Source organism: Lynx canadensis, chromosome D2, assembly GCF_007474595.2.
Source record: "Lynx canadensis isolate LIC74 chromosome D2, mLynCan4.pri.v2, whole genome shotgun sequence".
Classification (NCBI taxonomy): domain Eukaryota; kingdom Metazoa; phylum Chordata; class Mammalia; order Carnivora; family Felidae; genus Lynx; species Lynx canadensis.
Genome location: NC_044313.2, coordinates 53,457,844 through 53,483,704, shown reverse-complemented (window position 1 = coordinate 53,483,704; position 25,861 = coordinate 53,457,844). Strand labels below are relative to the sequence as shown.

The following is a 25,861-nucleotide window of genomic DNA, read 5'->3' as shown; positions in this document are numbered from 1 at the left end:
AGATCTGAACTTTTCAGTTTGCTTTCATCATGAATTACATTTATTTTTTTATTTATTTTTATTTTATGATAGAAAGAAAGTGGAGGGAAAGGCAGAGACAGAGGGAAGGAGAGAGAATCACAAGCAGGCTCCACACTGTCAGCACAGAGCCCAATGCGTAGCTCAAACTCACAAACCATGACATCGTGATCTGAGCCAAAGTCGGAGGCTTAACTGACTGAGATACCCAGTGCCCCATGAGTTACATTTTTTAAAAAGCCTTAAAAATGCTTTCATGGTTCACTGTGAAACCTTAAAAAATACTTCTATCGTTCATAGTTCTGAAGAAAGACTAGAAAGAGGTTCCTATTCAACAGGTACAAAGTGGTAGGTGAGGCACTGGGTGATTTTTCTACCACTCTTAACGTATACCACTTTTTCTGAATTCTGTTCCTTTCTCTTACTTTCTTCCTCTTTTTAATTTTTACTATCAACCCATAATTCTAGTTTGCTAATGATGTTTTACGTTTACCCATGATTCCCCCCAGTGATGAATCTAAGGGCGGAGTTCCTGGTACCTGATATTGTAGTTAAGCTCTTAATTTAGAGATGCACAGTTTTCATAAAAACAGTAACATCAAGAAGAACCTTTAAGGTATGCAGTGCATAGCAACTTTAAGGGTAGCTCATGGACTGGTATGTGTGTTAAGTTGATAATACAGCAACTAGAAGCTGTAATAATCATCAATTTGAGTTCTGTTTGTTACCTGAAATTAGGCGAGTATACACATTTCAATTTAAATTAATGCTTTCTAATGTGTATCATTATATTTATTGTTGAAAACTGTAATAAGGTTACCATATGATTACATTATAAAATGTTGAGCAATATCCTAATTTCCCTCAATGTGCAAAATTCCATACTATTTTGATTATGGCAAAGAAGGAATATGATGGCAAGAAAATGCAGTATCATGAATATCCTTTTTCTTACTGTTAAAACACCCAATAAGTTCCCAATACAACTGTAACAAAATTCTAGATAATAACATTTTCTTTCAATGAAAAGTCAAATGAAATAGTGATTTTAAATATAAGATTTAGAAGGCCTATAATAGGCACCCAAAGTCCTCTAGTGCTCAATTACTAATGCTCATGTAAGACAAAGGTAACCAAAGTTAAAAAAAAAAAAAAAGCAAAATTTATGAAGATAAGAATTTAATTCATCAAATTATCATGAACTATCCACGAGATAATCTTCTCTGAAGGCTATATACCAGTTCTGTTAACAGAATTTTCTGATTTGCACGAGGTCAAATCAGACTACATCTTCCAAATAAAACCCAACACAGAGATAGGAGCAGCGGCCCATGCATGGAATTTATTGTGTGCTACTGTTTATAAAATACTCGAATAGTCCTGCACATGCATAATATTTCCAACTTAGACAGGAGACCATACAGGGTGCACTTTCTGGCAAACAAAACAATAGATGGTTCCGCTGCCTGGAGCTCTGAGTTGTATTCCAGGGCATGAGGGAAGCAGGCCACCAAAGTAAAGGGAAATATCAAACTACAGTGGCAATCAATACAGGTCAATAATTGTGAAAAATTAGCACATGGTTCCATTTAGTTTAACCAAGCAGTTCTGTAACTATCAAAGGAAAATGTTCAACATGCAATCTTGACTTTTATGCTTCCACTAACATCTGAATGATTGAACAGAACCATTGCTTCTATGCTGCATTGCTTAATCAAAAACACTTCCAGAACATTTTTAAAATTTCCTTTGCATCAAAACATAAAAATGATAGAAAGCCAGCAGCAAATCACCCTGGTGGCTATTTAAGCAACTTGAGTACTCACAATAAACTAAAATTTCTCATAACATCTAGGTAACCTATACATGTCGTACCTGTACATCATAGGTCTATATATTAAATATTTGCAAAATGAAAACATGCATACACAAAATACGTCAAGTTTTACAGACATGATTTGAAGTAAAATTTACGTTGACAATGTACAAACTTCTTTTAAAGTACCTTAAATGAGTAATTCTGTAATTCTTCATAATTTTGAAATTTAGAGGTTTTCTTCTTAAATCTCTGGGGTGTAAATTTCAAAAGATCTGGGCAAAAAAGATTCTAAATTAGTTTTTGGATTTGTGTTCAAGTAAGAGAGTCTGCCTACAAATAGGTTATGCATTCATAATTGAAAAATACCAAGACTATATTACAGAATTAGCCACATTTAAGAACTATAGACCTGAGGTCAGCATTTTGTTTAAATGCCAACTGGGTTTCTCAGCATTTTGCCCATAATTCAAAATACAGCTTAGCAACCTCAGAAATGTATTTTAAGACCATGCTAATTCATCCTTTAAAGACATTTCATGAGAAAAAAAAGTCCACATTAGCTCTTAGGATTGCATTTGAAGTCATGGTTAAAAAACAAAATCTAATTCTACTGAGGGGAAAAAGAAATCTCATTTGTAAACTTAAATGTGTGAACCACAAGCATAAATGGAGGTGTAGTTGCCCTCCACTGGAAATTGCCCCAAGCCCCTTGCTCACTGCTCTCCACCTTGGCAGCGATGACCCAATCTTATCAGATAGTACAGCATGTCCCAGGGCCCTCAAGCCTCCATCCAGGAAGGGGGCTGGGGTCTCAAAAGCACAATGGTTTCTCCAGAGGGACTGTGACATTTACAGTCAGCTTGGCCGACCCCTCCAGATCCTGGGGGTGATCTGTCCATTTGGGGCCCGAGATGTGAGAGTCCCTGGGAAGCCGTGGGTCACTGGGCACTATGGTTGCCAGTCCCGTGGTTCTCAGTGGCATGTGCGGTGTTCAGAGAATTGAAACCATCTTGCTGTACAGCATCTTTCCGGGGTGGCATTCTCTCATTGATCCTATCCAAACCCTTTGCCTCTTCAAAACTGCAGATTCTATGTGGTGGAGAGAATCCTCGTATTGCTTAACAAAATGCAAATTTGATAAGTCAGTAATTGAAAAACATTTCTGAGATTTCAAAAACATAATTAATGATTTTTAAGAAGAAAGAAATTAGCTGTATGTAGCAACATTTAAATCTTACTTTAACTGAACCTTATCCCCATTCCAGACTTCCCCTTAAAATGTGAAATGTTTAAACCTAAATATAAACATGATCGCTTCATAGTGTTAGCATAGCCTTTATAAAAGAACGCACAAAAATAACTCTTCTCTGACCCCAAAATTAACAAACAGGCAATGGTCTCAGGGTCTCAGTCTGACTTCTATTATACCAATTATCTCCTACCTCAGACCCTAAAATCACCAGTGACTATCACAGTAAGGCAGCAACAAGAGTAGGGGCAAGTGAGGAGGCTAAACAAGGTTATCCTTGACATACAAATCTGTACCAAGAGCTTGGGAGGAGAAAGAGGTAAGTAAAGTTAAGTTAAAATTTAGCAGATCAGAACTATCTTGGAGGTCAAGGTATCATCACCCCATCACCACCAGAATGAAATGAAAAAGGTGGGAAATGCCTCCAGGAGTTAGGTCTGTGTTTGGCTGATAGCAAAAAGTATTCATAGTTTCAGATTTTAGGAAATGTTTTCCTTAATTCAATAGCCATTCACTGCATGTTCTTTGGAAACCCAAATCAAAATAAATAGCAATCCTCCTCCAATTGTTGTAATTTCTCATTTACTTCATCTGGAATGATGCATTTTCCACTATTAAAATGTGCATACAAAAGATTTCCATACCACTGGTTATAATCTGGTTGTTTTAACATGTGCAATCTTTGGGATTCTGAGTCTGTGCAAGTGAACCAAATAAATGGTTGGGCAGTAAAGCATTAAATAATGTGTAAAATCAAGCCAACATATGATGTACATGAGTATAATATTATCAGCAAACACTAGGCCAAACAGCAAAAAATAAATAAATACATAAATACATAAATAAATAAATAAATAAATAAATAAATAAATAAATAAAAATCATAGTGACAGCTCCTGCAGTCTCAGGTAAATTACTGAAAATCAGTAAAAACTAACTCAAACCTATACCTAGAGGGGGTTTCACTTAGGAAAAAAATGATCTGAATAGCACAGAATCATGCAAAATGTGGAACAGAGCTTTCTTTGCAACCTCAAATGCTACAATATTATAGCATAACATGCTGCACTCTAAAGAATTCAGGAACAAGTCAATGCTGGTTGCACAATATACTAGAAAAGGGAAAAACCAGATTGTCACTGTGGAAATTGGTCCTTGTGATTTAAAAAACAAAAACAAAAACAAAAGAAAAAAAAAAAGAGGAATGTGACTATCAAACTCAATGAGTCAGTGAGTCTGATTCACCTTGGGCTGTGCAAACTAGGAGTAAAACACACCCACAGGACATTCTCTGATGCCCACCCACACACCACAGATCTCTGCCCAGCGCAAGGACTCTGATCGTACCTTTTTCAGCCTCAATAGCCTCAACTGTGGCTGTACAGAAGTGAGCAGAGGCATGCAAAATGAATGAGAGAGATGAGAAGGGTCATATTGTACAGCAGAAAAGGCAATGATCACTTAAAATATCACAGTATCCCATACTACATCATCATTTACAATTTAACATAAATAGTATCCACATTAGAGAGCCCATCCAATCCCCCAATTCCTGACACAGCACAGTTTACACACAGCACTATGACAACATCGCTCAGAGCACAGAACACATAGACCTAATAAACACAGACACCTCAGCACCCATGCAGATGCACTCCAGTATTAATTACCTATCATGAATTCAGTATTTTGATAGCCTTAGAATTTTTCAACATGTTTATTATATCACATCCATCACAATCACAAGGAAATTCTCTAAGGTGAAATTATGATGGTAGAATTGTAGCAGAAGAGCAAAGAGAAGATTCCTTTTTTTCACCTAACTGAAATAATACTCATTATCTGTTATTCCATGAGATATAAACTAGAAGGGGTCAGTAATGCTTTTCCTGTTGCTTCTAATTCATAAGGCATTGCAAAAGTCAGTATGGATACAATGAAACTTAAGGGAAGTAAACTTGGTAAATTGCTCTTGGTAGAATAGTTCTGTAGCTCTGTTGTTTGTGGGTAACCTAAAAGGACCCCTCTTATCTACTAGGAACTTCCTTTCTATTCTAACATTGATTAGTGTCCCAAACATCCACAGATACTAACGTCTACAGCCTTTACAAAAAAAAAAAAAAAAAGAGCTTATGTTCAGTTTGTCATGAACTCAAATTTGCCTCTGGTACTAACAGCATGCATTTGCAAATGAAGATGGAAAGGCCAACAAACATCTTTTCAAGCCCATCTACCAACTAGAGATGACTCAAGATAGAACTGAGGTCTTTCAGGCAGTAAGTCCTGTATGATATGGACATACACATAGGTCATATAAATGAGAAATGCATTCTTAGTATAGCTGGTCTCTAGTCCATTTAGAGAATTTCAATATTATTTGGTCACACATTTTGTAGTCAAACATTCTTTTGGCTCATCTCTGGGTTCAAAGTGTATAGAACATTCACATTTAGGACCAGGATCAAAGACTGCAGAGGACAATACTGACTGACAACATTGCAAATTCTCCACTTCACTCAAAGTGCACACACTCAGAATATTTATAACAATAATACCCTTAATACCCCATCCTTTCTATTTTGCTTCTTCTACAACAAGGCCAATTTGATTTAGAAATACTAAACTTTGTCCAAAGCAGTTATTAATGTGAAAGAAAACTGATGAATCTAAGGAATTAAAGTAGACTAAATGAGGAAAGTTTGTTGATCTTAACAAGATAGTAAAGTGAACTGGGGGGGACCCAAAAGAAGTAGGTTGCACACTGAATTAAAAAAAATTTTAATTTTCCTTAACTGTTAAACTACATTACAAATCCAAGCAGACAAACTTATTGTATACCAACTATACAAATAACCACTTAAAAAATCTAGCTCTGTACATTTGGAGTATACTCTTGGAATTTTCCCAGACAGAAAACTGGGATAAATGACCCACCTCTATTTGATCAGCCCTGTAACTTCTATTCTTCAAAATATGGACTATTTTCTTTATAATTTAGGCATTGAATGAGAAAAAAATAAAATGCCTATCAGAATATGTGTTATATATGGTAACAAATTAAAAATAAAACCTGGTACCACTGTAAGAATTAGTATCTAATTGAGCGTATCAGTAGTCCAAAAGTCGATTAATAAATTTTTCAAATTATGAAATGTAACAACATACTTCTGAAATCATTCTATAGGCTTTAATTTTATATATAAAAGCATGTTCTAAGTCAAATTATATTTTCTGCTCTTTCCAGAAACTCCTAAATGCTCCTAATCCTTTTCAAGATAAACAACATATATCACACTCAAAACTGCTTGAATGTTTAGAACTGAAAAAAAGCCACTTGAAGCTTAATAATTAAGCTGGAAAGAAAGAGATCTGATAATTGCAAAATTCTATCTGAAAGGCACAATTTTTCCTCTATTTGTTTTCAGTTTTATAAGGCCTCTTGACATGACCTTAGTAGGTTTGAGTATAGTGCTGTCACAAACTGTGTTCCTCAATACTACACAGGATAAATAATTAAGAGGACTTTGGCATTACTAAAATAGAGATGGTCACATATTTTCCCATATAGGTCGTGGTGAAGACAGCATTATAGGGCTAGCTCCCAATCAAATTTCCCTGAAGAAAACAGACATAAAATATACCAATTCCTACTCCAAAAGAGTTGTGTAGTTTGTAAAAACACTCAAATATCATAAAGTTACTGAGAAGGCAATAGGACTTATTCCCTGACAACAGGACTGAGGTATTAGAATTTTAAAACTTTTTTTTTGCAATACTTAACTTTCAGTTATTCATATCAGGGAACATGTCTACTAAAATATCAGGAAAAAATTTTAAATCACACAGATGCAGCTTCTGTATGAGTTTTATTATGTACTTAAAAATGGGTTAATATTATTATAGTAGGGAAATCACCCCACACTATCAAGAGCCATCATGGTACAGCTGGGGAGCTATCTAGTTGCCCAAATTAGACCCCTTAAACTCAGCATTGTCTTGTAACTCACTCTCCACTGGGAATACAGTCCCTTCGGTAAAGCTGTCTTTCAAACCTTCCCTGCAACGGGGGTGAGTTCAAAGTTGGAAGACTGAGCTTCAGGCTGCATGCAAATTAAAAATGCATAGAAATGCTGAGCTGCCAACAAAGCAAGTACTAATTGTGAAATAGGAAAGAAAGGTTTGCTATAGATACAATGCAAAAGTAATAATATATCCAAGGATAATGGAGAGATGACTGTAGTGTAGATTTATTAAAGTATGAAGCCTTTCAGTTTTCCTTTTATGAGCAAAAAGGAGAAAAGGTATACCATTTTTCAAGCCATTAAAGTTTATCCTCTTCTATTAACACTTTTCCTAGTTTTATTGAATGTTTAAGATCTTAGTTTTAGTGAAATTCTTTTTAGCTCATGTTGCTAATGTCTACAATATAGTAAGAGTGGAGTAAGGAATATAAAGAAAATCAAAGCAGTTTTTCTTTTAATAAAAAAGGAAACCTCATGCAGAATGTAAATTTGAAACTATAATTTTAAAACCTAGCTGTACTTCTCACATATACCAGTGGTGGTAGCAGACAACACAATAACATATAAAATAGAACATGTAATAGGCTACAAGTAGGAATTATTTGTCTACAGGAAAAATTATTTATTTGGCACTTATTATGAGACTGAGTGAAATGAAACTGTGAAAAGTCAATCTAATTTAAATTTATTCAAAAATGTGAATTATTTTATTTAGTTTGTTTGTTTAAAACAACTCACTAATTACGACACCAGAAAGAAAGTTATCCATGACTAAGGAAAACATCAGATCTGTTGCTGCCTGTTTGAATAGAGCAATGTCCCTTGGAGGGCTGTCAAAAGTGGCTACAATAAAACATAAATTAAGACTTTCCATATCACATTTTTTGCCTTCCAACCACAAGGGAAAGAAATCTAGACTTTGAGTTATTGTGTATACGCTAAAACATTCACATCACTCTCTTCTATTTAATATGTAACGGGCTTTCAAAAAGTTAACCCAGTATTTACACAAATATTTACGCCAAAAAAAGTAAGTTTTTTTTAAATATAAAATATTCAATGAGCCAGATTACAGGAATGCTTTACGTATAATTCTTTTTATTTTCATGCAAAATAAAGGCACACTTAATAACACCCTTTCAATTTTGACTTACAGGATTTAAATTCAACCCCTTATAACAATGACTTAATATCTAATGTTACATTCATGTTCAGAATGCACAAAGTACAGCAACAAATGCAGCAAACCTCAAAACAAGGTGCTACAGAGTTGCTTCTACATCAAAAGACAGACAAGCGTCTGATAGAGTAATTTAATTTAACATACTTTTACAGACATACAGCTAACCTAAAGAAAGACAGACAGATTTAGGAAAGCAGCTACATCTGCAGAGGAAGAAAACAGCATGTTACAGACAGTCAATTATACATAGAACATTTGACAAACACCACAGAAAACAAACTTTGGCATTATTCACCAGGGTACAAAACCTTGCACAAATCTTTTGGCAAGTGAAGTGCATAAGTAATGTTCCGGGGCCCAAGCAGACTGTTAATTCTAAAATTAAGTATCTGAAAATATAAGCATAGTCTAATACAATTACATAAATTAAAAAAATAAAAAATAAGAAACTTGGAATTACATTTCCATTTTAGTAATATGGATATCCTTGATTCACATTCAGAAACTGGGGCTCTTAAAAGAAAAGAGTGCATTAGACAAACAAAAATAAAGATTTTAACCATTATGATATGAGCTGCTCCCATATCATTTCATTAAAAGCTGAGAGACTGACCATTATTTTCAATTGAAAGGAATACCCATTCTATCAATGTTCTGCCTTGGTCAGGTTATTAACCAGACACTACCTATCATATAGTATTCTGCCTGTGTCAGCTGCTGAGACAGGAACTAAAAAGCAGAAGGAATTCCCTGCATGCATTATGTGAATTGTTAGCAAAAGAGTGAGGTGTGCCCCAGTCCATCTGAGGCACAGCAAGTTGCATAACATCATTACCACTTTGCAGGGTCTGTCGTCCTCCAGCCAACACTCCACTAGGCAACATCCCTGTGGGAGTCAGGCCCTTGAGTGTCAGCACGCTTTCACTCTCCTCCCTATTGCAAAGAGATATAACAAACATCAGAGACTTCCAACAAGTACTTAGTTCAAAAGATGAGATGGGGCCCAGAGGTAGGCCATGTATGTAATTTATGACATTCATTGTTGTTACCATATTTTCCTCAATTCCAAGATAAGACATTTTTCTATATTTTAAATGTATGCCTTACAACTGACACATATATTGTTTTTCCTGAAAAGCCTTATTAAATATATAATGAGATTAATCATCAATGAGAATCAAGCAATTGAGAAAATATGGTATTTCATATGCTGTAAAGTTCAAATGTCAGATATAACCAGTTTTGCAAACAAATTTTTAAGGACTGACCCATTATGTGTACCCTTAAACCTGAATTAACCCTAGGAAAACAGCTTGTGGCTCCAGCAAAGGGGACTTCCTGTATGGATGAGCAAGTTCATCAGGAATACCCCCTCCTGGGGCACCTGGGTGGCTCAGTTGATTAAGCGTCCAACTTCAGTTCAGGTCATGATCTCGCTGCTCGTGGGTTCGAGCCCCGCGTCAAGCTCTGTGCTGACTTATCAGAGCCTGGAGCCTGCTTCAGATTCTGTGCCTCTGTCTCTCTCTCTGCCCCTCCTCCACTTGCGCTGTCTCTCTCTCTCTCTCTCTCTCTCTCTCTCAAAATAAATAAACATTAAAAAAAATTTTTTTTAAATAAAAAGTACCCCCTCCTTCTTATCCTGCTCTAATTTTTAAGGTGTAGAACCAGTACTTTCATCACAGAAGGGCAACACATACCAAAAGTGAGCAAAAATAATCACAAGGGCCAAACCCCTAGTTTCAAAAGGACTTGTGTTCCCTTCTTCACTATGTAAATGTACAACTAACTTCTTTATAGGAAGAATGCTACTATGTTGCTTTTAGGTGTCAAACAGGACACTGCTTACAGCAAAGTACAATAAAAGGAATTTCTGTAAAACAAATAATCAGGAAAATGTATCATTACCTGAGAACAGAGAAGACCCTTGCCATCTTGCCAATTGCTCGAATTTTGTTTCTTATGATTTCTTTCCGGGCTGCAGCTGAACCTACTTTCAATGGAATAAATAGAAAAAAGGACTCAAGTTTAGGGCATCCACACTTGCACCATTCTATCACTACCCTATACCAGGCTCATCTTAACCAACACCAAACCCTCTGCCCACCAGCTCACATGAAGGAGACTTAATGAACTCATGCCAAAAAGCTTCTTACTCCTTCACTGTTTAGCTCAGCACTGGTCTAAGACTGGGGTTTGATACAGATACAAATGAAAAGTAATCCACAAACATTATGACTCTCACGCTACTGCTAATCAGTAAAGCAGCAATGGGAAAGAAACTAGAACCCAACCTGTATCACAAACCAGAGAACAAAAATAATGCTAACAATCCTATCGTCTTTGTTTAATTCTCATGAGAGCCTATGGCATGCAGACTAACAGACAAGAGTTGGTAATAACTCTGTATAGTCTTCTATTTAACTATTATAAAAGCCTCTGACATGCAGGCAGGAAATATCCCATCTTACTATGATAAAGTAAGTTCCTTGCTCTAAGTGGTTTAAAAACAATGGTATACAATAACTACTGTGCAGATGGCGCTGAACTAAGGTCCATACTAATATTTCAACAATAATGCACATCTTAACCTCATGGACTAGACGTCCTCAAAGTCATGCAAATATATACAATCTCTTATATCCCTAGGTGAGTATGACACAAGGAGAGTGAACAAGAAAAGATTCCCTAAAAAACATGGCTAAAGGATCACTGTTACCTCTATAAAGGGTTGGCTGTACTGCCTATCACTGGTACAGAAGAGAATATACCAAAATAACTTGATCTTTGGCTGAAGAAAAACTCAAAATTGTATCTTCCTTCCCTTGACCTCCAGAAAGAACAACAATCTCAGTCCTGTTATCTCATATATAGCAACTAGAATCACTCTGGACCCAAGAGTGTGGTTCCTTAGAGCTGTGCTTCAACATGATGAAAACACACATATGGAAGCACCATGGTTGAGGAGAAAGTTAAGGAAAGGCTAAAGAGACTAGACTAAAAGGGGCCATAGGTACACAGAGGTCTGAACAACCATAAGTCTTCTGGGCTAGAGCATCTCATTTAAAATTCAAGCAGCCCACAAATACCATATAATTAAAAACTAAGATGATGACTGGACCCTACCACAAGGAAACAGAAAAGAAATCTAATTTCAAAGACGAAAACAAAAGACATATTTTAGAGAAAACAGGCTCCATGACCATGTTTATGATGCTCTAAAGGGTAATATTATGAGCAATGAAGCTACAGTTTTTACAAATACAAAACTGTGTAGGTACCATGGTATTACACAGTGTTTTTAAGATGCCAAAATACTACTAAAAATCTCAGAATCCTAGAACATTAGAATTTCAAGAGACATTAGGGATATATTGCAAAGTTTAATCTCATTTTCTAGACAAAGAAACTAAATTTATTAAATGTCTTGTCCAAGGACATAAGGGAAGTCTGATCTCTTTGAATGAATTAACACAAACATTTTGTTTTAAAATGGACAGAATTTTAAAAACAGCTAGACTGGGGGAGAGGAGTATGAGGATGGGAGAGGATGGCTGCAATGAGGCACATTCATATTTTCAGCCTTAATTTATATACATATAAAACTGAATGATATGTAAACTATACTGATTTCAAATTTTAAAAAGTCACTGGGATATAAAAACACTATACAAGTCAGGATTTAAAATCAGTCTACAAACACATCATGCATAATATTAAAGTAAATGTCCACAGTAAAATTACTCTGGGGAATAAGACAGACAATCAAACACCCCTAATCATGCAGGGAAAAGTACAAAACATTACAAATAAGCAAAAGAATGAAATTTTAAAACAAGAGGAATGAAAAAGAGGGAAAAATATTTCCATGCACAGAAAGACAGATATCTTGGAATATGACTTCTAAAAACATCAAATTCTAACTCATATAAAACTTAAACTAAATTTGCAAAAGGCCCAAGAGGACTCTGCATCAATAGTATTCAATGAATGTGCTAACTTACATGGATATGAGGATAACTTATGAAGTCATATTTCAAAACAATGTTACTCTGTCTGGTCTGTACCTTTTTTATTGCCATATATGAGCCGTTCTTCAGATGGAGAGTCCAGAAAAAAGGAAGTGAATGATGGAGAAAAGGTGGTTGAGACAAATAAAAAGATAGAGATTTAACTTGGCAGTGGTACTGAAGAATGAATGTAGAAAGAAAGGGAGAAAAATGAAGGCCCTCATATTCAAAATTTGAAAAATGTAGTATTGTAGGATCTAGTGAATAAAAGAGGGATGCCACTGGCTAGAACTCTAAAGGAAAGATTTCTTAAAAGATATGTGTTCAGAAGAAATTATGGACAGAATGACTATAATATTTGATGAAAGTAGACAAATTAGGGACAGAAAAAAAAAACACGTGAAAACACATAAGACTGATAAGAGACTGTGCAAACAACAATCGCCCATTTATATTGATACCCCTAAGGAAATGTGTCACCCATGGGAATATGTTAAGTGAAAGGTAATGACACAAATGATATACAAACTCATGTGGTTCTTCAAGGACACCAACATCTGCAAAATCTATAGTATACACAGAGAAATGTGGGTAACTTCATAAACTACCTCAGTGGAAAATCTTACCCACTCCCAATAATGAAAAGGCTAAGCCTCCCACACTCCATAATAACAAGAGCACACAATTTCTTGAATCTGAATTGTAGAACTTTTGCACATACTCAACATCAATAGTATGTGCTTTCTGTTCCCAATCCAATCTGGGAGCTTGCGGGGACATCTTTTTGCAGAAATAGCAACAGACTGTTTCAAGCAAGTAATATCTCTAAGAGAAGGCAGTAGAGATGTTTCATTTGAGCTTTCCATATCTTCCATTCTAATGCAGAGATATATGATTCCATTACAGGAAATGCAAAGTTTTAGTTTAGTAAAACTACAACACATGTGGGTTACGTATTTCCTTTACCAAACTCAAGACAAAAGATAAATATATGAAAGAAATAGTATGCATTCTAAAAATCACAGACATCAGTGTTGAGAAATTCTCTTTAATGATTAAATAATACCTCTAAAAAGAATGTGCATTTATACATGCAATATGTTTATGCAAATTTTTGCCTTTAAAAATAAATCCACATATACATTAAACAATACAGAATACCAAAGATCATCACTTAAGAGGCTTATTCCTTTACCCAATCTCAGGCTTACATATGCAAAAACTATTCTTTCTTTCCTGCCACTGGGAAATCTCCATTCCTGCTCTCTCCCTTTCCCCACAGCAAAGCTAAACCTTCCTCAGCAATCCGCCCCCACCCGCCCCACCAAGTTTTCTTTCTAAGTCAGATTTCTCCCCATGCCCAGCTCATAGGATGGTTCCACTGCTGAGTAGGAAAAGGGAAAGGAGAGGACAAAAGACATGCTATTATGGTGAAAGGAAAGGAGAACAATGTACAGAATTAAGGGGAAGAAATACAGGAATATGACTAAGAAAAGGAAATAAACCTAGTTCCAGTAGCTCTTTTCCCTATCCCACCCTAGTACCTATCCTAATGTCCTCCCCTTTCCTCCATTCCTCAAGGGTCTCCCCCAAACCATTCTTAGTCCTCCATACAAACTCCTAGATTCATACTCTTAAATTTTTCTTGGAGTCTCTACTCCCAATACTTAGTATGGAAGGGTGAAGAAATGAGTAATTACACCTGCTATGTTGGCAGTGAAGGGAGATCTATTTCTATATTCAAAGCTGGAACTCAACGTATTTTCCCACAGAAACACTGTCATAAATGACAGCTTAGCAATTTAAAATTATTTCCTTTCTATTCCTTCAATCCACGGATGAGAAGATCCTGGGAAGTGAGGTGACTTCTCCAAGATTACACAGCTAGCATAATGGTAGCACCAAGATACCTAAACCATCGATCCTTTTCACTAAACTACACCACCTCTTTAATGACCCAACTTAACTCATCCCTGAAGTGCAAGAATAATATAACAAGCGGATAAATAAGCATAATTTATCTTTGATAGGAAAATGTTGATTAGATACATAAAATCTCATTAGAAGGAATATAATAAAATTTTGTATGTATTCCTGGTTGAATCCCAAAAATGATTCAGTGTCTATCTTCATATAAATCATAAATATCTAAGCCAAGTACTGTAGTAGACTTAACAAAGAAATTTTTTTTCCTTTTTTTTATAGGAAGAGGACTAAAGCATTACCTATCACTACTCCTATTTAAAATATTTTTAAAAACCACTATTAATAATATTGATACAAATTTGTTAAAAATAAAAATAAAGGCAAAATGTAGAACATAAGTGCCTTATGGAAATAACAGATTTTTAAAGGGTAAGGAAAACAAAATAAAAATTACCACAGGAGATAATATTGCTGATCCAGGTTCTCAAACATAAGATAAACCCACAAATACATAATGTACACCTTATACAAAGAAAACACATTAAGAGATACCAGTTGTAATAGTATGAGAATATAAAATGCTAAAATATTAATTTAACTTGATGATAACAGATTTTTTAAAAGAAAAATTATATAATTTTAAATGGAATAACTGTACGTTAAATACATTAAATGAAATAGTTAAATGAACTATTATATAAAGCGAGAGATCTTGATCTTAGTTTAGAAAACTAAATTATTAAAAAAAAAAAACTTCCTAGATGAAGATACAGATTTAATGATATACTAATTAAAACTACTACTAGATATTTCACAGAATTTAACAAATAATAGAAAACTTTACCTGAAAAAACTAGTGAGCTACGAACCAAAAATTATTGCAGTCATTATATCAATACCTGTAAGATTATGAAGTAGGTACTATTACTTTCATTTTAAAGATAAAATAACTGAGACTTAGAAAGGCTAAGTAATTTGCCTGAGGTCATACAGTCATTATGAGAAACTAGAATCTAAACCCAGACCTAGTCTAACAAGAGAAAAGGGTTAAGGTGACAGAACATGGAGAAAAAATATTTAATTAAAACTATTTAGGGGGCGCCTGGGTGGCTCAGTCTGTTAACCATCCGACTTTAGCTCAGGGCATGATCTGACAATTCATGAGTATGAGGCCCACATTAGGCTCTCTGCTGTCAGCGCAAAGCCTACTTCAGATCCTCTGTTCCCCTTTTCTGTCCCTCTCTCAATCACATGCTCTCTCTCAAAAATAAATAAACATTAAAAAAAAAAAAAAAGGAAGAAAAAACTACTTAAAATTTTATGGAAAAGACAGATACAAGAAAGTATGTTAGAGCTAAAAACTTCTACACAAACATCAAAAGGAGAATTAAAATAAGAAAAAATATTACTCATTAAAGTTTATTATCCAAACTAAAAAAATGGATATAAATAATTTATTTCAATTAATGAAACTACAAACCAGAGTAAAAGCACATCTCTGTTTGCCACCAACAGATGGCAATAGCAGACACTCGTATACAGTTACTTTGTACTTTTAACAAATGGGCTTACAACAGTGTGTAAGAATTAAACCTGTTCGTAAGCAGAGAAATTTCTAAAAAGTTTTTACTCAGGTTGTACTTTAATAAGTGATCAATTAAAATATACAGTTTATACAGTTGAAAAAGTAGGCAGTTTTTTTAATTAACAATCATTAGAAAATCAAAGAAACATAAATAAATTAAACCAACTATAATTCACTACTAGGTAGCTACCAAGCAAAATAAATAAAAATGACAAAAACCAATGAGGTGGGCCTGTGGAGAAAACCATGGCAAAAAGCACTTCATATTGCTCCAATTCTTCTGCAAAGTAATCTGGCAGTTCATTGCTAAAATAATGAAGCTAAAACACATATTTAATTCTGTAATTCTCTTCAAGAAATTCACTCCAAGAAAAAAAAATATATACTGTATAAGCATATTTATTGCATGCTATTCATAATAAGGATAACTGAAAGCAACCCAAATGCCAAACAATATGAGATTAACTGAAAATTATGGTATATTAATAACCTAGAAATATGTAGCTATTAAGTTTTAACAATACATAGACCATGTTTAATACATGGAAACAATTATATACTGATTGCAATTATGAAAAGAATGCTACAACAAAGATGTCAGGGGCATATGGAAGGAAATAAAGAGTTTCAGCTTTAAGTTGTTTACATTTTTGTTTCTCAGTGACTTTAAATTTTAAAAAATATTTATACTTAAAAAGTTTCAAGTAAAAATTTCAAGGGGTGCCTGGGTGGCTCAGTCGGTTGAGCATCCGACTTTGGCTTAGGTCATGATCTCACGGCTTGTGAGTTTGAGCCCCGCATCGGGCTCTGTGCTGACAGCTCAGAGCCTGGATTCTGCTTCAGATTCTGTGTCTCCCTCTCTCTCTACCCCTCCCCAGCTCATGCTCTGTCTCTGTCTCTGTCTCTCTCTCTCAAGAATAAATCAAACATTTGAAAAAAATTTTAAATAAAAAAAATTTTTTCAAGACATAAAAATAAAAGGAATTTTGTTTCTATAGTATTAATTTACACTATAAATGCACATCAGTACACATCCTGGTGGGCTTGCTTAAGAACAAACAGCCATGTCTAACCTTCAGAAACCATTTCTGAAAATCAAACTAAACTAACAAGTGGTCTCTTAGAACACAACCGCTCATCAGTTGGGAATAGTCTACTTTAGTTTCGGGGGAAAAAAAATGACAACAACATTGGGGGTTCAGGTATGTTTCTGATGCACTAAGAATACTGTACCAATGAAACAAAAAGCATTTTTATATCATCCCTATAAGTGGTGCCCATATTCATGAAGAACCACATTCTTAGGTACCTTTCAATTTTCCTTTCCTTCTGTTCTTCCAAATTTCCCCTTTCCCAAAATTCATCTTTTTCCCCATACCAACATAAAAAAGTAATATTACTAAAATGATTTTAACATCTTAATATCTGAAAAATTGTCTTGATACTTATCAAATGACATAGCCATTTGAGAGCAATGACTACATTTTGCAAGACTATGTAGTGAAGCTGGGCAGTTCAAAAATACCATTTCATAATAAAAAATAGTAAAATGAATAATCATACCATCAAATTGGTCTTCACCTTCAGTCATCAGTTCATCATCAGAGCAAATACTCAGAACATTTACCAACATTTCTGTCACTATTCAAAAAAACAAACAAAAAAAAAAAACCAAAAAAAGTTATATGTTAGCTGACCAAATGCAAATGTCTATATGCACACACAGCAATTATTCACATAATAGTCAAATAATTTTTAACCCAATTGAAGAATGAAGAAACTAAAAGAAAATACCAAGGTTTTCAAAATGAAAGAAGTTCAATGGATAACAAGTCTAAGAGAGATTCTGCACAGAGTAAGTTTTCAGGGGTCTCAGAAAAAAAATGAAGCCCCACAGAGATAAATAACATCTAAATGTATACATTTAAATTCTCCATTTATGGATATAGCATGTCCTTACAGAGTAAGAAAAAACTTACAGCACAGTTTCACTATTTCAAAAAAGTCCCAGGATTCAATTTTTTTAGAAAATGGACTCTAACAAATCCCTTGAAACTTAATTCTTTTTTTTTTTATGTTTATTTATTTATTTAGACAGAGAAGAGCATGAGCAGGGGAAGGGAAGAGAGAAAATCACAAACAAGTTCCATGCCGTCAGCACAGAGCCTGCACGACATGGGGCTCAATCCCACAAACCATGAGATCTGTGTCTCCCTCTCATAACCTGAGCCAAAATCAAGAGTCAGATGCTCAACCAACTGAGCCATCCAGGTGCCCCAAAACTTAATTCTTAAGATTACAAATGACTAACAACCTGAACGTATGGTTCTTTCTTAGTCTTACTCCTCCTTTACCATTCTACATATTTTTCTCTTCTCTTTTCCCTTAGTTTCCAGGATTCTACTCCTTTGGTTTTCCTACATTTCAGACTATTTCCCCCCTAAATCTGGATATTTTCAAGACTCTCTCAGCACAATCTCTTGGTGATTTTATATGCTCAATCTCTTGGCAATTCCATCTATAACTACAGAGTTTCAAGTATCACCTTTCTGAAGATTATTCCACAGTCTGTATCACCAGTCTTGACCTCACCTTCAGTCTCGGGATTTCCTTGCTGGTATTATGGCCAACTATCTTAAACAATTTTATATTGTCTGTTTTCTCCTACTAGAATGAAAGCTTCATGAGTGCAGGATGATGTTTTGTTTACCACTGTACCTCAGAGTCTAGTACAATGCCTGGTAGAAGACAGGCATCCAATATTTGACAAATGAGTAATTTAAAAAAGAAAAGTGTAAGCAAGTTTCAATTAATAAATAAAAATGCCTATTGACTATAACCCTCTAGATGTCCTAATGGCACTTAGAAATGAACACATCCAAAACAAAATTCAATACTGCTCCTATTATTCCTCCTATAAATATATTAATAGCACACCACATGCCAGGGACTGTGCTAAAGCTCTGGGAATCAAATATAAAAGGTCCAGTCTCTACTCACCAGAAGCTTCCTAAATACTAAAGAATAGATAGATAGATAGATAGATAGATAGATAGATATAGATGTATAGACATAGATATATAGATACACACACACACACCCCACAGAAGAGTGATGAGCCCTAGGCTTTAAGTATGCAGAGGTATACAAAAGACCTGCAGGGAAAAGGAAGGCTTCTGGTAGAGGAATCATGCAGTAGGAGTTTGTCATGTAGAGAGGGCACATAAGGCATTCTAATCATAAGTTAGAAAAAGTATGAAGTAGTCATACAGATGAATGGAATAGAACAAAGAGTCCAGAAATAAAACCTCACTTTAAAATTAATTTTTTTAAAATTTACATTCAAGTTAGCTAACATATAGTGTAATAATGATTCAGGAGTAGAATTTAGTGATTTATCACTTACATATAACATCTAGTACTCAACCCGACAAGTGTTCCCCTTAATGCCCCTTGCCCATTTATCCAATCCTCCCACCCCAAGCCCCTCCAGCAACCCTCAGTTTGTTCTCTGTATTTAAGAGTCTCTTACGGATTGTCCCCCTCCCTGTTTTTATATTATTTTTGCTTCCCTTCCCTTATGTTTATCTGTTTTGTATCTTAAATTCCCCATATGAGTGAAGTCATATGATATTTGTCTTTCTCTAACGTCGCTTAGCATAATAACGTCTAGTTCCATCTATGTTGTTGCAAATAAAACCTCACATTTAAGGTCAACTGATTTTCAACGAGGGTGCCAAAACAATTCAGTGGGGAAAAGAACAGTCTTTTCAACAAATGGTACTGGGACAACTGAATGTCCCCATGCAAAAGAATTAAATTGGACCCCCCACTACACATCATATATAAAACTTAACTCAAAATGGATCAAAGATTTAAATATAAGAGCTAAAACTAACACTTCTAGAAGATATCATAGAGGTAAATCTTCATTAGTTTAGATTAGGCAATAGTTTCTTAAACATGACACCAAAAACAAAAGCAACAAAAGAAAAAATAAATAGAGGACTTCACCAAAATTTAAAACTCTTTGCTTCAAAGGACACCGTCAAGAAAGTGGAAAGACAACCCACAGTACAGGCGAAAATATTTACAAATGATGTATCTCACAAGGAACTTGCAACTAGAATATATAAGGAACTCTTACAACTCAGTAATAAAAAGAAAACCCATTTAAAAATGAACACAATATTTAAATAAATGTTTCTTCAAAGAAGACAAGCAAATGGCCAATATACTACAAGGCTATAGTAATCAAAACAGTATGGTATTGGCACAAAAAAAGACACACACCAATGAAAGAGAATAGAAAGTTCAGAAAGAAACTCACGCTTATACTGCCAACGGATCTATAACAAAGGAGACAAGAATATATAACAAAGAAGACTATCTCTTCAATAAATAATGTCTGAAAAACTGGACAGCTACATGCAAAAAAAATGAAACTAGACCTCTTTCTTACACCATACACAAAAATAAATTCAAAATGGATTAAGACCTAAAAGTAAAACCTGAAACCTTAAACTCAAAGAAAACAGGCAGCAAACTCTTAGACATTGGCCTTAGCAATATCTTTCTGGATCTCTCCTCAGGCAAGGGAAACAAAAGCAAAAATAAATAATTGGGATGTATCAAACTAAAAAGCTTTTGCACAGTGAAGGAAACCATCAACAAAATGAAAAGGCACTCTACTGAATGGGAGAAAATATTTACAAATGACATATCCAACAAGGGGTTATTACCCAAATATATAAAGAACTCATAGAACTCAACACCAAAACAACAACAACAACAACAACAACAACAACAACAAAACACCAAACAATTCCATTAAGAAATGGGCTGAGGACTTTAATAAACATTTTTCCAAAGAAGACATACAGGTGGGCCAACAGACACATGAAAAATGTTCAACATCACTTATCATCAGGGAAATGCAAATCAAAACCACAATGAGATATTACCTTACACTAGTCAGAACGGCTTGTATCAAAAAGATAACAAGTATTGGCAAAAATGTGGAGAAAAGGGAACTCTCAGGCACTGTTGGCAGGAATGCAAACTGGTGCAGCCACTACAGAAAACTGTATGGAGATTCCTCAAAAAATTAACAACAGAAATACTATATGATCCAGTAATTTTACTTCGAAGCACCTACCTGAAGAAAACAAAAACACTAATTCAAAAAGATATATGTACTCCTATGTTTATTGCAGCATTACTTAAAATAGCCAAGATAGGGGCGCCTGGGTGGCGCAGTCGGTTAAGCGTCCGACTTCAGCCAGGTCGCGATCTCGCAGTCCGTGAGTTCGAGCCCCGCGTCAGGCTCTGGGCTGATGGCTCGGAGCCTGGAGCCTGCTTCCGATTCTGTGTCTCCCTCTCTCTCTGACCCTCCCCCGTTCATGCTCTGTCTCTCTCTGTCCCAAAAATAAATAAACGTTGAAAAAAAAAAAAATAGCCAAGATATGGAAGCAACCTAAGTATCCACTGATAGATGAATGGATAAAGAAGATGTGGTATATATACACAATGAAATATTACTCAGCCATAAAAAAAGTAGGAAATCTTCCCTGTGCAACAACATGGATACACCTAGGGGGTATTATGCTAAGTGAAGTATGTCAGACAGAAAAAGACAAATACCATGTTATTTCACTTATATGTAGAATCTAAAAAAACAAAAAACAGAAAGAGACTCATAAATACAGAGAACAAACTGGTGGTTGTCAGAGAGAGGGCAGGGGGATGGACAAAATAGGCAAAAGAGATTAGGAGGTACAAAGTGCCAGTTATAAAAGAAAATAAGTCACAAGAATGAAAAGTATGACACAGGGAATATAATCAATAATATTGTAATAACTTTGTATAGTGAAAGATGGTTAACTATACTTAAGGTAAGCATTTAGTAATGTATTTAACTGTCAAATCACTATGTTGTACACCTGAAACTAGTATAATATTGTATGTCAATTACAATTCAATTAAAAAATTTTTTTCGGCTTCTGGGAAGATGATGGCAGGTGGATGCTGGGCTCACCGTGTCCTGCGGCATACTTAAATTCCACCCACACCTGCCTAAATAACCCAGAAAACCGCCAGAAGACTAGCAGAACGGATTCTCCGGAGCCAAGCGTAGAGGAGAGGCCCATGAAAGAGGGTAGGAAGGGCGGAGAGGCGGTGCGCGCTACACGGACTGGCGGGAGGGAGCCAGGGCGGAGGGCAGCCTGCCGGCAAAGCAGAGCCCCCGAGTCTGGCTTGCAAAAGCAGAGGGGCCGGACAGAGTGTGTTCGGACAGCAAGCGGGACTTAATATATGGAAGGTTATAAGTTAACAGATCTGCTCGGAGAGCGGGAGGGCTAGAGGACAACAGGAGGGAGAGTTGTTGAGCCCCAGACAACAGAGCGCAGCTTGGCAGGGAACAAAGGCGCTCACCAGCGCCATCTCCCTCGCCCATCCCCTAGCCAAAATCCCAAAGGGAACCAGTTCCTGTGAGGGAACTTGCTTGCACCGCACAAACACTTAACGCTGTGCTTCTGCGGATCCATCCCTCCAGCGGGTCTGACTCACTACCCGAGCTGCAGGACCCCTCCCCAGGACCCCTCCCGAAGCGGATCACCGAGGGATAAGCGAGCTGAGCCTGCCCCTCCCACCCCCGTGCACCTTGCCAATCCACCCCAGCTAATACGCCAAATCCCCAGCACCACAAGCCTGGCAGTGTGCAAGTAGCCCAGACGGGCCATGCCACTAGGAGAGGGGAAGAGAAGGTACACACCAGTCTGACTGTGGCCCCAGCGGTAGGCTGGAGGCAGACATCAGGTCTGACTGCGGCCCCGCCCACCAACGCAAGTTAATTAAGACAGCACAGGGGAAGTGCCCTGCAGTTCCCCACCACTCCAGGGACTATCCAAAATGACTAAACGGAAGCATTCCTCTCAAAAAAACCTCCAGGAAATAACAACAGCTAACGAACTGATCAAAAACGATTTAAACAATATAACAGAAAGTGAATTTAGAATAATAGTCATAAAATTAATCGCTGGGCTTGAAAACAGTATAAAGGACAGCAGAGAATCTATTGCTACAGAGATCAAGGGACTAAGGAACAGCCAGGAGGAGCTAAAAAATGCTATTAATGAGCTGCAAAATAAAATGGAGATGACCACAGCTCGGATTGAAGAGGCAGAGGAGAGAATGGGTGAACTAGAAGATAAAATTATGGAAAAAGAAGAAGCTGAGAAAAAGATTAAAAAATCCAGGAATATGAGGGGAAAATTAGAGAACTAAGTGATGCACTAGAGAGAAATAATCTACACATAACTGGTATTCCAGAGGAGGAAGAGAGAGGGAAAGGTGCTGAAGGTGTACTTGAAGAAATAATAGCTGAGAACTTCCCTGATCTGGGGAAGGAAAAGGCATTGAAATCCAAGAGGCACAGAGAACTCCCTTCAGACGTAACTTGAATTGATGTTCTGCACGACATATCATAGTGAAACTGGCAAAATACAAGGATAAAGAGAAAATTCTGAAAGCAGCTAGGGATAAACATGCTCTAACATATAAAGGGAGACAGATAAGACTAGTGACGGATCTCTCTACTGAAACTTGGCAGGCCAGAAAGGAATGGCAGGAGATCTTCAATGTGATGAACAGAAAAAATATGCAGCCGAGAATCCTCTATCCAGCAAATCTGTCATTTAGAATAGAAGGAGAGATAAAGGTCTTCCCAAACAAACAAAAACTGAAGGAATTCATTACCACTAAACCAGCCCTGCAAGAGATCCTAAGGGGGATCCTGTGAGACAAAGTACCAGAGACATCGCCACAAGCATGAAACCTACAGACATCACAATGACTCTAAACCCCTATCTTTCTATAATAACACTGAATGTAAATGGACTAAATGCGCCAACCAAAAGACATAGGGTATCAGAATGGATAACAAAACAAGACCCATCTATTTGCTGTCTACAAAAGACTCATTTTAGACCAGAGGACACTTTCAGATTGAAAGTGAGGGGATGGAGAACTATTTATCATGCTACTGGAAGTCAAAAGAAAGCTGGAGTAGCCATACTTATATCAGACAAACTAGACTTTAAATTAAAGGCTGTAACAAGAGATAAAGAAGGGCATTATATAATAATTAGGGTCTATCCATCAAGAAGAACAATTATAAATGTCTATGCGCCAAATACGGGAGCCCCCAAATATATAAAACAATTACTCACAAACATAAGCAACCTTATTGACAAGAATGTGGTAATTGCAGGGGACTTTAATACCCCACTTACAACAATGGATAGATCATCTAGACACATGGTCAATAAAGAAACAAGGGCCCTGAATGATACATTGGATCAGATGGACCTGACAGATATACTTAGACTCTGCATCCCAAAGTAACAGAATATACTTTCTTCTCGAGTGCACATGGAACATTCTCCAAGACAGATCACATACTGGGTCACAAAACAGCCCTTCATAAGTATACAAGAATTGAGATCATACCATGCATACTTTCGGACCACAATGCTATGAAACTTGAAATCAACCACAGGAAAAAGTTTGGAAAACCTCCAAAAGCATGGAGGTTAAAGAACACCCTACTATAGAATGAATTGGTCAACCAGGCAATTGGAGAAGAAATTAAAAAATATATGGAAACAAACAAAAATGAAAATACAACAATCCAAACGCTTTGGGATGCAGTGAAGGCAGTCCTGAGAGGAAAATACATTGCAATCCAGGCCTATCTCAAGAAACAAGAAAAATCCCAAATACAAAATCTAACAGCACACCTAAAGGAAATAGAAGCAGAGCAGCAAAGACACCCCAAACCCAGCAGAAGAAGAGAAATAATAAAGATCAGAGCAGAAATAAACAATATAGAATCTAAAAAACCTGTAGAGCATATCAATGAAACCAAGAATTGGTTTTTTGAAAAAATAAACAAAATTGATAAACCTCTAGCCAGGCTTCTCAAAAAGAAAAGGGAGATGACCCAAATAGATAAAATCATGAATGAAAATGGAATTATTACAACCAATCCCTCAGAAATACAAGCAATTATCAGGGAATATTATAAAAAATTATATGCCAACAAACTGGACAACCTGGAAGAAATGGATAAATTCCTAAGCACCCACACATTTCCAAAACTCAAACAGGAGGAAATGGAAAGCTTGAACAGACCCATAACCAGTGAAGAAATTGAATCAGTTATCAAAAATCTCCCAACAAATAAGAGTCCAGGACCAGATGGCTTCCATGGGGAATTCTACCAGACATTTAAAGCAGAGAGAATACCTATCCTTCTCAAGCTATTCCAAGAAATAGAAAGGGAAGGAAAACTTCCAGACTCATTCTATGAAGCCAGTATTACTTTGATTCCTAAACCAGACAGAGACCCAGTAACAAAAGAGAACTACAGGCCAATATCCCTGATGAATATGGATGCAAAAATTCTCAATAAGATACTAGCAAATCGAATTCAACAGCTTATAAAAAGAATTATTCACCATGATCAAGTGGCATTCATTCCTGGGATGCAGGGCTGGTTCAACATTTGCAAATCAATCAACGTGATACATCACATTAATAAAAGAAAAGAGAAGAACCATATGATGCTGTCAATCGATGCAGAAAAAGCATTTGACAAAATTCAGCATCCTTTCTTAATAAAAACCCTCAAGAAAGTCGGGATAGAAGGAACATACTTAAACATAAAAGCCATTTATGAAGAGCCCACAGCTAACATCATCCTCAATGGGGAAAAACTGAGAGCTTTCCCCCTGAGATCAGGAACACGACAGGGATGTCCACTCTCACTGCTGTTGTTTAACATAGTGTTGGAAGTGCTAGCATCAGCAATCAGACAACAAAAGGAAATCAAAAGCATCAGAATTGGCAAAGATGAAGTCAAGCTTTCACTTTTTGCAGATGACATGATATTATACATGGAAAATCTGATAGACTCCACCAAAAGTCTGCTAGAACTGATACATGAATTCAGCAAAGTTGCAGGATACAAAATCAATGTACAGAAATCAGTT

The 25,861-nt window shown here is 36.1% G+C and overlaps 1 protein-coding gene across 8 annotated transcripts in view; it reads right to left on the bottom strand.

Moving 5' to 3' along the window:
• Positions 1–1,333: 1,333 nt before the first annotated feature.
• The window catches only part of PPP3CB (protein phosphatase 3 catalytic subunit beta), a 58,583-nt gene continuing 34,055 nt past the window's right edge, over positions 1,334–25,861 (bottom strand). For 2 of the 8 annotated variants that reach the window (XM_030334385.1, XM_032595292.1), the window contains exons 10-14: positions 17,373–17,450; positions 10,197–10,278; positions 9,127–9,224; positions 4,434–4,463; positions 1,334–2,954 (exon numbers count right to left, since the gene is read on the bottom strand). In XM_030334385.1, coding sequence (XP_030190245.1) covers positions 2,776–2,954; positions 4,434–4,463; positions 9,127–9,224; positions 10,197–10,278; positions 17,373–17,450 — 467 coding nt within the window. In that variant the 3' untranslated portion in view covers positions 1,334–2,775. Of the gene's footprint in view, positions 2,955–4,433; positions 4,464–9,126; positions 9,225–10,196; positions 10,282–12,355; positions 12,383–17,372; positions 17,451–25,861 lie in introns of all 8 variants that reach the window. The other 6 variants (XM_030334382.1, XM_030334383.1, XM_030334386.1 and 3 more) reach the window with 6 other exon arrangements.